This window comes from Sciurus vulgaris (assembly GCF_902686455.1).
Source record: "Sciurus vulgaris genome assembly, chromosome: 17".
Taxonomy (NCBI): domain Eukaryota; kingdom Metazoa; phylum Chordata; class Mammalia; order Rodentia; family Sciuridae; genus Sciurus; species Sciurus vulgaris.
This window is the reverse complement of record NC_136478.1, coordinates 57,133,102-57,146,454: the sequence shown is the minus strand read 5'-3', so window position 1 is coordinate 57,146,454 and position 13,353 is coordinate 57,133,102. Positions and strand designations below refer to the sequence as shown.

General features: G+C 50.2%; 1 protein-coding gene and 1 long non-coding RNA gene across 3 annotated transcripts; one reads left to right on the top strand and one right to left on the bottom strand.

The window, feature by feature from the left end:
- Positions 1–284: 284 nt before the first annotated feature.
- On the bottom strand, positions 285–9,349 carry C5AR1 (complement C5a receptor 1). Its single transcript, XM_079119413.1, has 2 exons — positions 9,095–9,349; positions 285–2,588 (listed from the first exon to the last, which is right to left on the bottom strand). Exons 1-2 carry the CDS (start codon positions 9,095–9,097, stop codon positions 1,524–1,526), a joined length of 1,068 nt encoding a protein of 355 aa, XP_078975539.1. The 5' UTR covers positions 9,098–9,349; the 3' UTR covers positions 285–1,523.
- A 1,043-nt stretch (positions 9,350–10,392) lies between these two features.
- On the top strand, positions 10,393–12,233 carry LOC306647756. Of its 2 annotated transcripts, none has more exons than XR_013760153.1 (3): positions 10,393–11,046; positions 11,566–11,626; positions 11,724–12,233. It is a non-coding gene; the product is annotated as an uncharacterized lncRNA (long non-coding RNA). The 2 variants fall into 2 exon arrangements; XR_013760154.1 differs by having other exon boundaries at positions 11,503–11,626.
- The last annotated feature ends 1,120 nt before the right edge of the window (positions 12,234–13,353 follow it).

The window sequence follows — 13,353 nt, the reverse complement described above, 5'->3', positions numbered from 1 at the left end:
CACATCCCAGCACCGAAGTCCCTCCCACTGAGCCCCACCTCCCAGAGGTTCCTCTGCCTTCCAACAGCACCACCCTGCAGACCAAGCCTTCAATCACAGAGCCCTGGAGAACATTCCAACCACCCAAACCATGGCACATCTATGACAATGTTCATTTCATCAATTTTCTATTTTATTTTTTTTTTTTATTTTTTTTTTTCTTTATCTTTCTTTCTTTTTTTTTTTTTTTTTTTTTTTTTTTGGTATTGGGGCTTGAACTCAGGGACACTGGACCCCTGAGACACATCCCCAGCCCTATTTTGTATTTTATTTAGAGTCAGGGTCTCACTAAGTTGCTCAGCACCTCACTTTTGCTGAGGCTGGCTCTGAACTGGTGATCCTCCTGCCTCAGCCTCCCCAGTCCAGTCGCTGGGATGACGCGTGCGCCAATGCGTCCAGCCGCTCCATCACTTTCACGTGTCTACTAGGACATTGAAAACTGCATGTGCCCTGCTTTACACTATGGCACTTCTTATGTTGGTCTGTACTTATTTTCTAGCTAATCCACACACACAAACATGTACACACAGCATGCTGAAATTATACATTATAGATAACATGTTTCCATATTTGTTGTTTATTTTCATAATACAAGTCATACAGGCTAGTTTTCAAAAAGCTTGCAAGGTTAGATATAGTAGGATTCTATTGAAAAGTGTTCTTGAAATGGCAAGATCGCAGACATAGACACCACATTGGTGGTTTACAGGGGTAAGGGACAAGGCTGGGGTGGGGAGGTGGGTGGACTTGACCATTGAAGGACAACTCCAGGGATCCCAGCGGTGATAGGGATGTCCCTGGACCCTTGGCTGTGTCGAGTTCAACATGCTGATGTGAGGAAACGCAGGTTCCCTCTCTACTAGTCCTTACAACATGAATCTGCCATGGCTTCAGAATAAAATGTCCACAGAAAAAGAAAGCATAGGGCTGGAGGTGTCGCCCCGTGGAAGAACACTTCCCGGGTATGCACAAGGCCTTGGGTTCCACGCCCAGCACCACACACACACACACACACACACACACACACACAGAAACAGCAGTTTTCGAAGCAAAACAGTCACATTTTCTATTACCCCACTTCCGGTGGATAACGCCGGATGTGTCTACCCACCTCAGTCTTGCTCCTCCATTTCGCCATAACCACATAGCATCGTTCCACTCACTACTTAAAAAAAAAAAAAACTCCAATTAAATCGCATATTAACTTAATGCTTTTCTTTACGTGAACTCGCAAATTCCCAGCAGCTCGGAAGGCTGAAGCTCGAGGATCTCAAGTTCAAGGCCAGCCTCAGCAACTCAGGGAGGCCCTAAGTAACTTAGCGAAATCCTGTCTCAAAAAAAATAAAATAAAAAGGGCTGGGGCGTGGCTCAGTGAATCCCTGGTACCAATAAAAAAAAAAAAAAAAAAAAAAAAAAATGCAGAAAGATAGTGACCGGCCAGAAAGGGGGACTCCGGAGTGCTGGAGGCCAAGGCAGCCCCGGTCTCACACCGCTTGGGTCTTCTGCGGCAGGGTGTCCATCGTGGAGCGCGTGAAAGACTTGCTCTCCCGGCACTGGGATTCCTCGGTCAAGGCGTTGCGGAGAATGCTGGGGAGCGACCTGCGGAGCCGGCCCTGGAAGCCCCGGCCGGCCACCACGTAGATGACCGGGTTGATGCAGCAGTTGAGGTAGGCGACGGAGACGCACAGGGAGTCCAGCCTGCTCACGCGCAGGAAGACGTGCGAGGACTTGGGGAACAAGGCCATCATCATCCCTGTCACCTGGTAAGGCAGCCAGAAGATGAAGAAGCTGGTCACCACCGCCACCACCACCTTGAGCGTCTTGGTGGAGCGCGTGGCCTTGCGTCTCCACGTCCGGATCAGGAGGAAGGTGTAGCAGGTAGTGAGCGTGAAGAGCGGCCACACGAAGCCCGCCACCAGGCGGACGATGGCCACCGCCCTCTCCTTGCGCCTGCCGTCCCTGCCGTAGTCGATGCCACAGATGACCTTGGATGGGAAGTGCTCCTGGTGCAGCGTGCGGTACAGGAAGGAGGGAATGGTCAGGAGCAGGGCCAAGCCCCAGGCCACCCCGCAGGCCATCCAGGCCACGCCCGCCCTGCGGAAGTTCTGGCACCAGATGGGATTGAACACCAGCACAAAGCGATCGGCGCTGATGGTGGCCAGGAGCAGGATGCTGGCGTACATGTTGAGCAGGATGAGGGACGGCAGGATCCGGCAGGCCGCCTCGCCGAAGGGCCAGTCGCTCTGCCGCACGACGGACGCAAACAAGATGGGCAGCGCCAGGCAGGAGAGGAGATCGGCCACCGCCAGGTTGAGAAACCAGATGGCGTTGATGGCTCGCCTGACCTCGAACGCTGTCACCCAGACCACCAGGGCGTTGCCCGGCACGCCCACCAGAAAGACCACCGTGAAGATGATCAAGGCAATGATGTCCGCAGCACGCAGGGCGTAGGAAGTGTTATCCACAGGTGCGTCGGGGTTCAGGGTGCCCCAGGGGTAATCGTCGGGGTACTCGTCGGGGTAATCAAGTGTGCCGTTATCCATGAGGACCTGTGTGGAATCGGGGAGACAGAGAGGGCCTGAGTGGGGGCCGTGCGTGGGGGTGGGGTCCGCACAGCCGTGCGAGTTTCCGGTCACCTCTCTGAGCCTTCCTCCTCTGGAGCAGTAGAAATGCTGGAGACTGAAGGTAGCTGGGATGTCACGTCACTCATTAAAATACTGAAAAACGTCGATCCTGATAGGTCTACCTGCTCCCCTGCCCCCTGACCCAGAAGCCCCTGGACCTGGACTTCCCCATGACCCAGCGACCAGCTACACCCTAGCCTGACTGCAAAGCTATCGCCACTGTCCATTCTGATTGATCAGTGCACACAACTGCTTGTTAGAGTTTTAATATTCCTAAAATCTCAGATGGTGTTAAGGGATAGCTTTCCCCACACACGTCTACCACCATAACCCCTTTTCCTGGCTTCTGTCCACTGAGGCCCATGGCTGGTTCAGAGGTTCAGTGCCGGGCTACCCGGAGAAGGCAGTGGTTTGGCAGTGCCTTGCTTACCTTGGGCACAAAACCTAGGTGGTACCCAAAAGACCCAGTCATCGACATAAATAATATTTTACTTATTTATTATTGTAATCATCATTATTATTAATTCGTGGTGCTGGGGATCAAACCCAGGACTTCGTGCATGCCAGTCAAACACTTTACCACTGAGCCACATCCCCACCCCTTTTTACTTTTTTATTTTGAGACAGGGTCTCACTAAGTTGCTTAGGGCCTTGTTAGTTGCTGAGGCTGGCTTTGAACTTGCGATCCTCCTGCTTCAGCCTCCCGAGCTGCTGGGATTACAGATGTGCCCACTGCTCCCAGCCAAATGTTGAATTTCTGATATCAGTGACTACCAATGCTCGTGGAGGTGAATGTCCTCACTCACTTGAGAAAGGGACACTGAAGTTTTGCAGCATAAAAGAGCATGATGCTTACACCTTACACCAAAAAATAAAAATAAAAAAGACAACAGATGAGAGAAAGAAACAGAGAAAGAGAAAAGGGAGGTCTAGATGGTTGGATGATGAACAGATAGAAAATCGGATGGATAGAACATATGGAAGATAGATGGTGGATAGATAGATAATGGATAGATAAGTTTGGAAAATCTGGGAAAAATTTATATGAGACTTCTTGCACTATTCTTGTAATTTTTCTGTAACTCTGAAAACATTCCAAAAGAGAAAGTTCAAATATTTGAAATATTTCCTTTGGTAAATAGCCCCTGCCCTAGGCACAGACTCCGCTCCCCTGCCCCAGGGTCAGCATCTCTGGGCTCCGCCCCCTCCTGGAGGCGCATGCTCAGGTTTCCACAGAACTCTGCAGGGCACAGCTGCAAGCCCCTGCTCTGGGAAGTTCTGCACCCGAGCAGGTTGTCAGACATTTTGCTTGTTCCCTTTGGATGTGACACATGAAGCTAACATCTGCCTCTGCTGACTTCACAAGCCCTCAGCAGTCCTTGGCTGCAGAATGGTTCGACCCCAAAAGCAAGGCCTCCTGATCCTTGCTCCCCAGTTGCACCATCATCCCCACCCCGCAGCTGATAAAGCTCCTTTCCTGCATGATGTCACTCTGTCCTTTCCTTTTGCTGACTTCATGAGGACAGAACACTCCAATTTCCAGAATCTTCTCCGTGCAAACAGCTCACCAAGTTTTGATCATTGCAGTAACCCTAACAAAGTTTGGAAATAACTGAAGTGCTCAGCAAGGGGGGATTGGCAAGCTAATTAGGCAGCAAGAGGGGACTCGATAAATTAATGGTGGCATATCTTGGCCAAAGAACTTGCAAAAAAAAAAAAAATGAGGAAGTTGTTAAGGTACAGATGTGAACATATTTCCAAGATCTAGGGTAAAGTAGAAAAGGTCAGACACTCAGTCACAAAGCATAAGTGCCTGCAAAAGGGGAAACACTCTTTGTGTGTGTGTGTGTGTGTGTGTGTGTGTGTGTGTGTGTTTACTTATGTATACTCATGCTAGCTCGGGGATCTTGTCACAGTGTTTGCCCCCGGGGAGGAGGCTGGGGGAACTGAAATTAGAAGTCAATTTTTCTCTATATATGCTTTTGTTCTTCTTGGATTGAGAACCACGAAGTGCATTGCCGATTCCCAAACCTGAATATTACGCAGGAGACGCTCGGCCTTTCGTGTGCACAGGTTTGGACTCAACCAAACACAGATCGAAACTATTGGAGAAGAATAATCATGTGGGTATTGAAAACGACACTTTTTTCTCGTTGTTATTCCCTAAACAATTATCTGCATGGCATTTAGATCAGATAGGTATTCTAAGTCATCTAGAAATGATTGAAAGGACAAGGGAACAGGGCACGGTGGCCCATACCCATACCTCTCAGCAGCGCAGGAGGCCGAGGCGGGAGGATCACAAGTTTAAGGCCAGCCTCAGTGACTTAGTAAGGCCCTAAGCAATTCAGTGAGACCCTGTCTTACAATAAAAAAATTAAAAGGGCCAGGGATGTGACTTTGTGGCTAAGGATCTCTGAGTTCAATCTCTAGTACCAGAAAGTAAACAAATAAATAACATATAGGGAAGAATGTGCAGAGTTTAATGCAAACACTGAGCCATTTTATACAGGGACTTGCCATCTTTGGACTTGAGTACCTCTGAAGTCCCAGAACCAATACACTGTGGATGCCAAGGGAGAGGGTATCCCACAACCCAGTTATCTGTTCTACAATTCCAAGAGTCTAAGATAAAGATCCTAGGAGCATTCCTTCTGTAGGTAAATATTCACCGCCAGGGGACATACCAGACATTCCTGACCTCTGCTCTTGGAGAGGTTCTGGTCTACAGGGAGAGGGAGAGTCAAGTGCCCTGATTAGAATCGTGAGTGTTTCACAGAGTCCGGCCTGGTGTGAGGCTTGGAAAAACATCCTGGAGAAAAAAGATTGCTGCCCTGTCCAACTGAACGTTCCTTGATGACCTTCCACCATCTGTGAAGTTCAAGAGGGCAGCCCCAGCCACACCTGGCTGTAGAGCACTTGAAATAGGGCCAGCTCTCTGAGGAACTGAACTTTTAATCGTATGTCATTTTAATTAAATTTAGATGGCCCATGTGGCTAGTGGCTACCTCAGGGGGCAGCACTGGCCACTAAGTGTTCCTGAGTGCCAGGGACTGTGGGAGGGACTTCCCGGGGGTTGGTTTGTTAATTACCTAATCACAGTGTCTTCAGGCGGGGAGCTCAGAGGCAGAGCAGCAGCCCTGGGCCCCACCCAGCACAGCAGGTAAAACAGTAACTATGTCGCAGCCAGGAAGACACAGGGTACCCTTACTGCTTCTGAGTTCATGTGCTCATTTTAACCAGAGCTCTGGTCTGTTGAACAGAGAGAGAGAGTGAGAGCAGACACTGGGAAGAAGAGGAGATTGAAAGGGTCCGGGGAGGCAGGGGACAGGGGTGGCTTAGACCACGGGGTTGGCCGGGCGGACCCGTGAATGGATCAGAGGTGAACAGGGCAAAGAGGAGACACCACATTCACAAGAACAGCTGTAATAATCGCCGAGCTCCATCCTACATCCCGTTCCCGTTTGGGTGTTATCTCCTTTACTCCAGCTCGGGGTGGGTTGTTGCCGTGGTAATGCCCACTTTACAGACGAGAACACTGAGGCTTCTGCGAGGCCTTTCTAACTGCTCAGTCGGCAAGAGCAGACATGGGAGAGCCCTCTCTGAGTGACGAGTGGCCACAAGATAAAGAATGTGCATTCTAGGTAGAAGGACCCGAGGCAAGAGGGAGGGTGTGTGCCACGCACTGGAAATCCAGAGGTCGGGGTGGCTGGCCGGTGTCTAAGCAAGGTTGAAAGACCCCAGGCGCCATGTCAACGAGTTTGGGTTTTATCCTGGGATAATGGGGAGCCATCCATGGTCTATGAGCTAGGGGGCACCACATTCAAGTTTAGGGTTAGAACTATCCCTCCAGCCGCTCTGAGGTTAGACCAGAGGCGGGAGCACCAGAGAGGATCCGGGGCAAGGATTCAGGCCAGCGAGGCTGGAGGCCTGCAGCGGGGATGGCCGAGATAAGGACAAAACGTGGGATCACGGGAAGAGACCCTGCCTGGCCACAGCCGAGCAGCGGACGCTCGGGAAAAGCGATGGTCTTCACTCAGCTGCCCCGTCCTCTGCGCTTGGGTTTCCCCATCCTTCCAACAGGGGAAGTCAGACCACCTGTCCCCTACGAAAGTGGCAGTCACAGACCCGCGGAGGACTGCCTGGGACTGTGGGCCCACCCTGGCCAGGCCTGCTCATTTTCTTGAACAACCCCCTACCCCATCCCCACACAACACACTGGCTTCAAACAGTCCCCTCATAGAAGCACAGAGAGCCATCGGACGTGTGGCCCTGCAGACGGGGGGCAAGTGCAGGGTCAGCACACGACGCTTAGGTTACTGTTCTTCAGTTCGCACAGTCTTTGTAAAGAGAAAGCCCCGCACACCCAAAACCAGAAATGGTCAGATTATAAGAAGCAAGGGAGGTCTGGGGACGCAGCTCGTCAGTAGAGCCCTCGCCTAGCGTGTGAGAGGCCCTGGGTTCAACTCCTAGTACTGTCCAAACAAAAAGTGAAAAGACAAGTCTGTGGACCCTGAGAGGCTGCAAAGAACTACCTCTGAGATTGACAATGGCAAAAAGAGACAAAAAGAAAACTTTGGTAAGGTGTGGGATGAGGGGAAGGCCAGCAGGGGCTCTCCTGCACCATAGGTGGAAAGAGAAATTGGTTCAGCTATTGGCCATGTCTGTCAAAATGACATCTACCTGTGCCTTGGGTTCTGGAAAACCAGGGGAGTCCAGAGATGTTAGTAGAGGTACAGACTTAGCTTTAAAGACAAAACCTGTAATCCCAGCAACTCAGGAGGTTGAGGTAGGAGGATTGTGAGTTCAAAGCCAGCTTCAGCAATTTATGAGGCCCTAAGCAACTTAGGGAGAACCCTGTCTCTCTTCTCTCTATATAAAATATAAAAAGGGGAGGGGATGTGGCTCAGTGGTTAAGCACCTCTAGGTTCAATCCTTGGTACAAAAAAAAAAAAAAAAAAAGGTAAAGAAAAAATACTGGAAATAACCAAAATCTCCACTGATAGGGAATGAAATTTCCTACTGGAATATTATATGACAGATAAAAAGGATCTCAGCTCCCTTAAAATACGTGGGAATCTGGTACCTTTCTTATAGGTTAAGGTGAAATGTGTGAATGTAAAGTTTTTAGCATGATTCCTGGCATGCAGTAAGCTCTCAATAAAAGCTGGTTAATAATCTTTGTTAGCTGGGTGTGGTGGCACATGCCTGTAATCCCAGCAACTCAGGGGGCTGAGGCAGGAGGATCACAAATTCAAGGGCAACCTCAGCCACTTAGTGAGGCTCTCAACAACTTATGGAGACCCTGTCTCAAAATAAAAAATAAAAAGGACCGAGGATATACCTTGGTGATAAAGCACTAGGTTCGATCCCCAGTACCATAAGAAAAAAATAGATGATAGTCACGAAAAAACAAGATATGAAATAATGTACAAAACGTACAGCTGTTTGCAAGGGAAGGGTAGACATCTGGGGTGCAGGAGAGTGAAGGTAGACATCTGGGGTGCAGGAGAGTGGCTTCTCTGAATACCCTTTGGTACTTCAGAACACTTTATGGGGGGCGGGGGAGCAGCGGCTGGTGGTTGGTCAGGTTCTGAAGGCCCAGTTTGCTCAAATGGCCCCGAGGGTGGGCTGAGGGGGGTGAGGCAATGTCGCACCCCTTCCTGCTCCATCAGCCGCTTCCCGTTTCCTCCCACAAGCAGATGAAGCAAGGCCAGGGCCTCAGGCGCTGCAGATGCTAATGAGCATCTCTGCTGGCACAGTGCCCGGCCCCGCGGGATTCAGGTAAGGAAGGGGAGCCCCAATTTAGCTAGCAGATGGGCTCCTTTGAGACTCAGAGTCCATGGGGCAGCTGGGTCTGCCACCAACACCTGATGGACCCAGGAATGTGCTCCTGCCTGGGCACCCGTTCCCCCATCTCTATAATCCCCCATCTGAAACACCTGTGTGGATCTTGACCATTCTTCCAGACCGGCTCTTTCCAGCCTGCCGACCTTGACCCTGCCATGACCCCTGCCTAGAAGACCTCTTCGGGCTTTCTCCACTGGTGGGAATTTTCCCCCCCTGTGCTGGGGACTCGACAGCTGAGCCACATCGCCGGTCTTTTATTTGTTCAACTAGAGTCGGGGCCTCCCTAAGTTGCTGAGGCTGGCCTGCAACTCAAGATCCTCCTGCCTCAGCCTCCCGGGCAGCTGGGATCATAGGTGCGTGTCACCACACCCCGCTACTTTGTGGAATTCTTAATCATCTTATGAGACCCAACTTGAAGGTTCCCTGCCCTGGGGAAATTTCTGTCCTGTGAAGTGGCTGTGGCCCACATAATGACAGTTTTATTCCTTGGCCAGATCCCATCCCTGGAGCGTGAGAGCGTGAGAGGAGGGAGAGGGGGGAAGAGGGGACATTGAGGACGGGGAGGAGGCAGTGGCACTCACCATGTCCTGTGCTCCAGGGCTGTGTGGCGACTGAGGTCCCTCCTGCCTGTCTGGGCTGTGGTTTTTAAAGCCTCGAGGGACGATGCGGAGAGCGAGGAGGAAATGACCCGTCTTTTCTCCCGGGGGCACCCATTGGTCTGTGCACTGGGCACCCTGGCTGGGGCTCCGTCTCTGGGGCACACCCCCAGGGAACCCCACACCTTCTCTCGGTCGGGGGAGACAGTTCAGGGCTTGGAAGCTGAGGAAGCTCCTGGTTCAAGAAGGGAGGAAGCCAGTGGAAAGGACCCCTCCTGTCTGGCTCAGTCCTTCTCCTGGCCTTGGTGTCCCCGTCTGAGGATGCCCTGCCCTGCCCTTCCCCTCCCTCTCCCGCCCCAGATTTCTGGGGAAACTCTGGAGTCCAGTCGGCTTAAGGAGGATCCTGGAAGGCAGGGATTGTGACTCCCCCAGCCCCTGCTGAACGGGCATCCAGGTTGGCAGAGGTGGCCCAGCACTTGGGCGCGCTGTGCTGGTAAATCTTCCCTGTAGGGTTTTGAAGGTGGGAGAAGCAGCCCCTGAGGAGCCGTAGCCATCATCTTAGAAATGAGCTCACATCTCGTCATTTCCTGTTTCCTGCATTCATTCCTTCATTCGTTCATTCCTTCATTCATTCTGGGTTCCCTGAGAGACGTGCTAGCACCCGGGAAGGATCCCCTTCTGTCAGTCCCTGACTTACCATGGCTCCACTTAGGATTTTTCCACTCTACAATGATGTGGAAGTGATATGCCTTTGAAATTTGGATTTTGATCTCTTCTCAAACTAGAGAGATACGGTCCTATACTCTCACGAGGGCGGGCACCAGTAGCTCTTGCAGCCCCCACGATCACAGGGCGCCACAACCAACTCCCTCCAGTGTCCCTGGTGTCCCGTGGCGTTCAGCTCTGATGTTCAGCAGGTTGGGTGGGTTCAACTCATTTTGGACTTAGGATATTTTCAGTTAACGATGGGCTTATCAGAAGGTAGCCCCATCGTGTGTCCAGGAGATCTGTGTTATTTTTCTGTGGTTACTATAACAAACTGCCACAAAACAATAGGTGTCTTAAAGCAACAGAAATCTATTCTCCCACAATTCTAAGGGCCAGAAGTCTCAAATTAAGATGTCACCAGGGTCAGGTGTAGTAGTACACACTTGTACTCCCAGGGACTCAGGAGGATGAGGCAGGAGGATCTCAAGTTCAAGGCCAGCCTCAACAACTTAGCAAGACTCTGCCTCGAAATAAAATAAAAAGGGCTGGGATGTGACTCTGTGATAGAGTGCTCCTGGGTTCACCCCCTGACCCAAAAAGTGCCATCAGGGCCGCGTTCACTGCAGACTCCAGGGAGAAGCGTTCCTTGCCTCTTCTAACTCCTGACAGGTACCCCGGCCTGTGGCTGCCTCTCTTCTCTCCTGTCTCTGTGTCCACATCACCTCCTCCTCTACTGTGTGCTGAGATATCCCTCTGCTTCTCTCAAAGGAGAACTGTTGTGAGCACTTGGAGCCCACTGGATAATGCAGGACAGTGTCCCCATCTCAAGATCCTCAACTCAGTCACAACAGCAAAGTGCCTTTTACCGCGTCAGAGACACTATTTGCAGCTGCTGGGAGTTAGACATGGCGTCACTGGGAGCCTTTTTCAACCTCCCAAGTGAGTGTGGTTCTGCTGATACAGAAACAGGCTCATTTTTCCCCCAGGCTGTCCTGCAACTCCACAGTATACCACCCCCATGATATTTTTCCTACAGAAACCTTCAATCTTTGAAAATCAAGTTTTCTGAATTGGGCACAGTACTACCTGCTTGTAGTCCTAGCTACTCAGGAGGCTGAGGCAGGAGGATCACTTGATCCCAGGAGTTTGAGGCCAACCTGGAAAAGACAGCAAGACCCCGTCTCAAAAAACAGGAAAGACAGAAATCAAGATTTCTTTTCATTGCAAAGGTAATCGTGCTCTTTGTAAATATTCAACAATCTGGAAATGCACTCTTCCAGTCCCCCAAAAAGCATTGAAAGCCCCAACTTACCTTCCCCGCCCCCCATCATTCAGCCTCCAGTCTTCTGCTGCTTTTCTGAATTCACAGTTTGGAAGCGAGGCACCTAGACTTCCTCAAGTGTGGCGTTTCAGACACACGGGTGCAGATGTTCAATTACATGTGTGGTTACTCAGGGAGGATTTTGAAGGGGGATTTGTGGGGATTCTGGGCCTTGTTGTTCTGACCCAGGCCTGAAGGGGGCGCTGGAGAGGAGAGACTTGGGAAGCCAGGACATACATCCACTTGACCTAAATATTCTATGACCTGGACCTTTGATAAATCTTTTGTTTTGGTATCAGGGATTGAACCCAGGGGTGTTTAACCACTGAGCCTCATCCCCAGACTGTTTTAATTTTTTATCTAGAGTTGCTTAGGGCCTCACTAAGTTGCTGAGGCTGGCTTTGAACTTGTGATCCTCCTACCTCAGCTTCCCAAGCCACTGGGATTACAGGCAAACACCACCACACCCAGCTGGAATTGTGTTTTTTGTAAGTACATTTTTAGAATACCTTGTTTTGTCTCACCAGCATGATAAGTCCTTTGTTAGTTTGAAAGCTGTTTGTTTACTCACTTCCCTATTGATAGAATTTTAGGTGGTTTCCGAACCATCGAAAGGTTTATACAGACCCTCGTGCATTATCCCAGTGCCAGCATGCAATTACTTTTTGCGGATGACTCTCTAGGACTGCAATCGCAGGTGTGTATTCACCATCCTGTGTGTGTCCCCTTCATGCTGGGGTATCTGCCTCCCGTCTTCAAGATCCAGACCTGCACTGCCCAACACAGCAGGCATCAGCCTGGCGGACATTGGGTCCTTGAAATACCACCAGCCTGAATTGAGATGGCTGTGACTATAACACACACGGTTTCAAAGGCAGGACAAAAAAGACAGGATTGTAAAAGACCTCGATAGCAGTTTTTAGACTGATTACATGTTAATATTTTGGATGAATTGAATTAAGCAAAATCTATTATTAATTCACATATAATGGCATACTAGAAATAATATTACTGTGGCTATAAGAGTTTCACTAGTATCATTGCTATTAATATAACATTAATAATTATAGTACATCATTAAATATGTTACCATTATCACTTTATCTGTTCTTCTGTATTTTCTTTTTAACAAGGTCGCTAAAAATTTTTAGATAGCATTTAGGACTCACACTATATTTTCACAGGACAGTCCTGCTGGAGATCCAGCATCAGCCCACCAGGAGCTTTTGTGTGGACACCAGGCAGTCAGACACAGCAGGGCACACGTGTGATGTCACAGGGACCCCCACTTCTGACCCCTCCCTTAAGTTCCTTATCCCTCACAGACCACCTTGTGTACAACCTGTGGCTGCCACTTTGGGGTCAGAGGTGACTGAGTTCTCCCCCACTCCCAACAGGAAGGGAAAGGGGTCTGGGGAGAGATGGCCACTGTGATCAAGGATGAGCCTGGGAGTGGCACCCTGGACTTCTGGCTCACAGCCCATTGGCTGGAGCAGAGTCACTTGGCCACACCTAGCTACAAGGAAGGCTGGGAAACCCATTCTGGGCAGCAACCACATGTCCCTTTAAAATTCTATTCCAGCAAGGTGCAGTGCGCACACCTGTAATCCCAGCTACTCGGGAGTCTGAGGCAGGAGGATCACAAGTTCAAAGCCAGCCTCAGCAACTTAGTGAGACCCTAAGGAACTCAGTGAGACTCTGTCTCTAAATACAGTACAAAAAAGGGCTGGAGGTGTGGCTCAGGGGTTAAGTGCGCATAGGTTCCATCCCCAGTGCAGGAAAAAAGAAAAAGAAAGAGGGGGGGGGGGGGGGGGAGGGGGGGAGAAGAGAGAGAGAGAGAGAGAGAGAGAAAGACCTTAGATTCTGGTTTTATAGGCCAGGATAGAGGTTACTTTCTGGGGTAGCAACTTGAAGGGGTATCTGGAAACTTTTTTTTTTTTTTTTTTCTTGATCTGAGTGTTGGTGGTAAAAATTAATTAAGCTGGTGTGTGAACTTTCCTGTCTGTGTTTAGACTTCAATACAGTCGTGTGTGTGTGTGATTTTTAAAGTAGAGCTGAAGGGCTCAAAAGAAACGGAATAGAAAAGAAAGAAGCAATAAAGCTTCCTGACCAAGTGGCACACGGAGCAGCACAAGCCCTGGCACCCGGTGAAAGGCGCCCACGTTGGAGGGGAAGGAGCTGAGCCCGGACCGCGGACTCCATGCCCTGAGGAGAA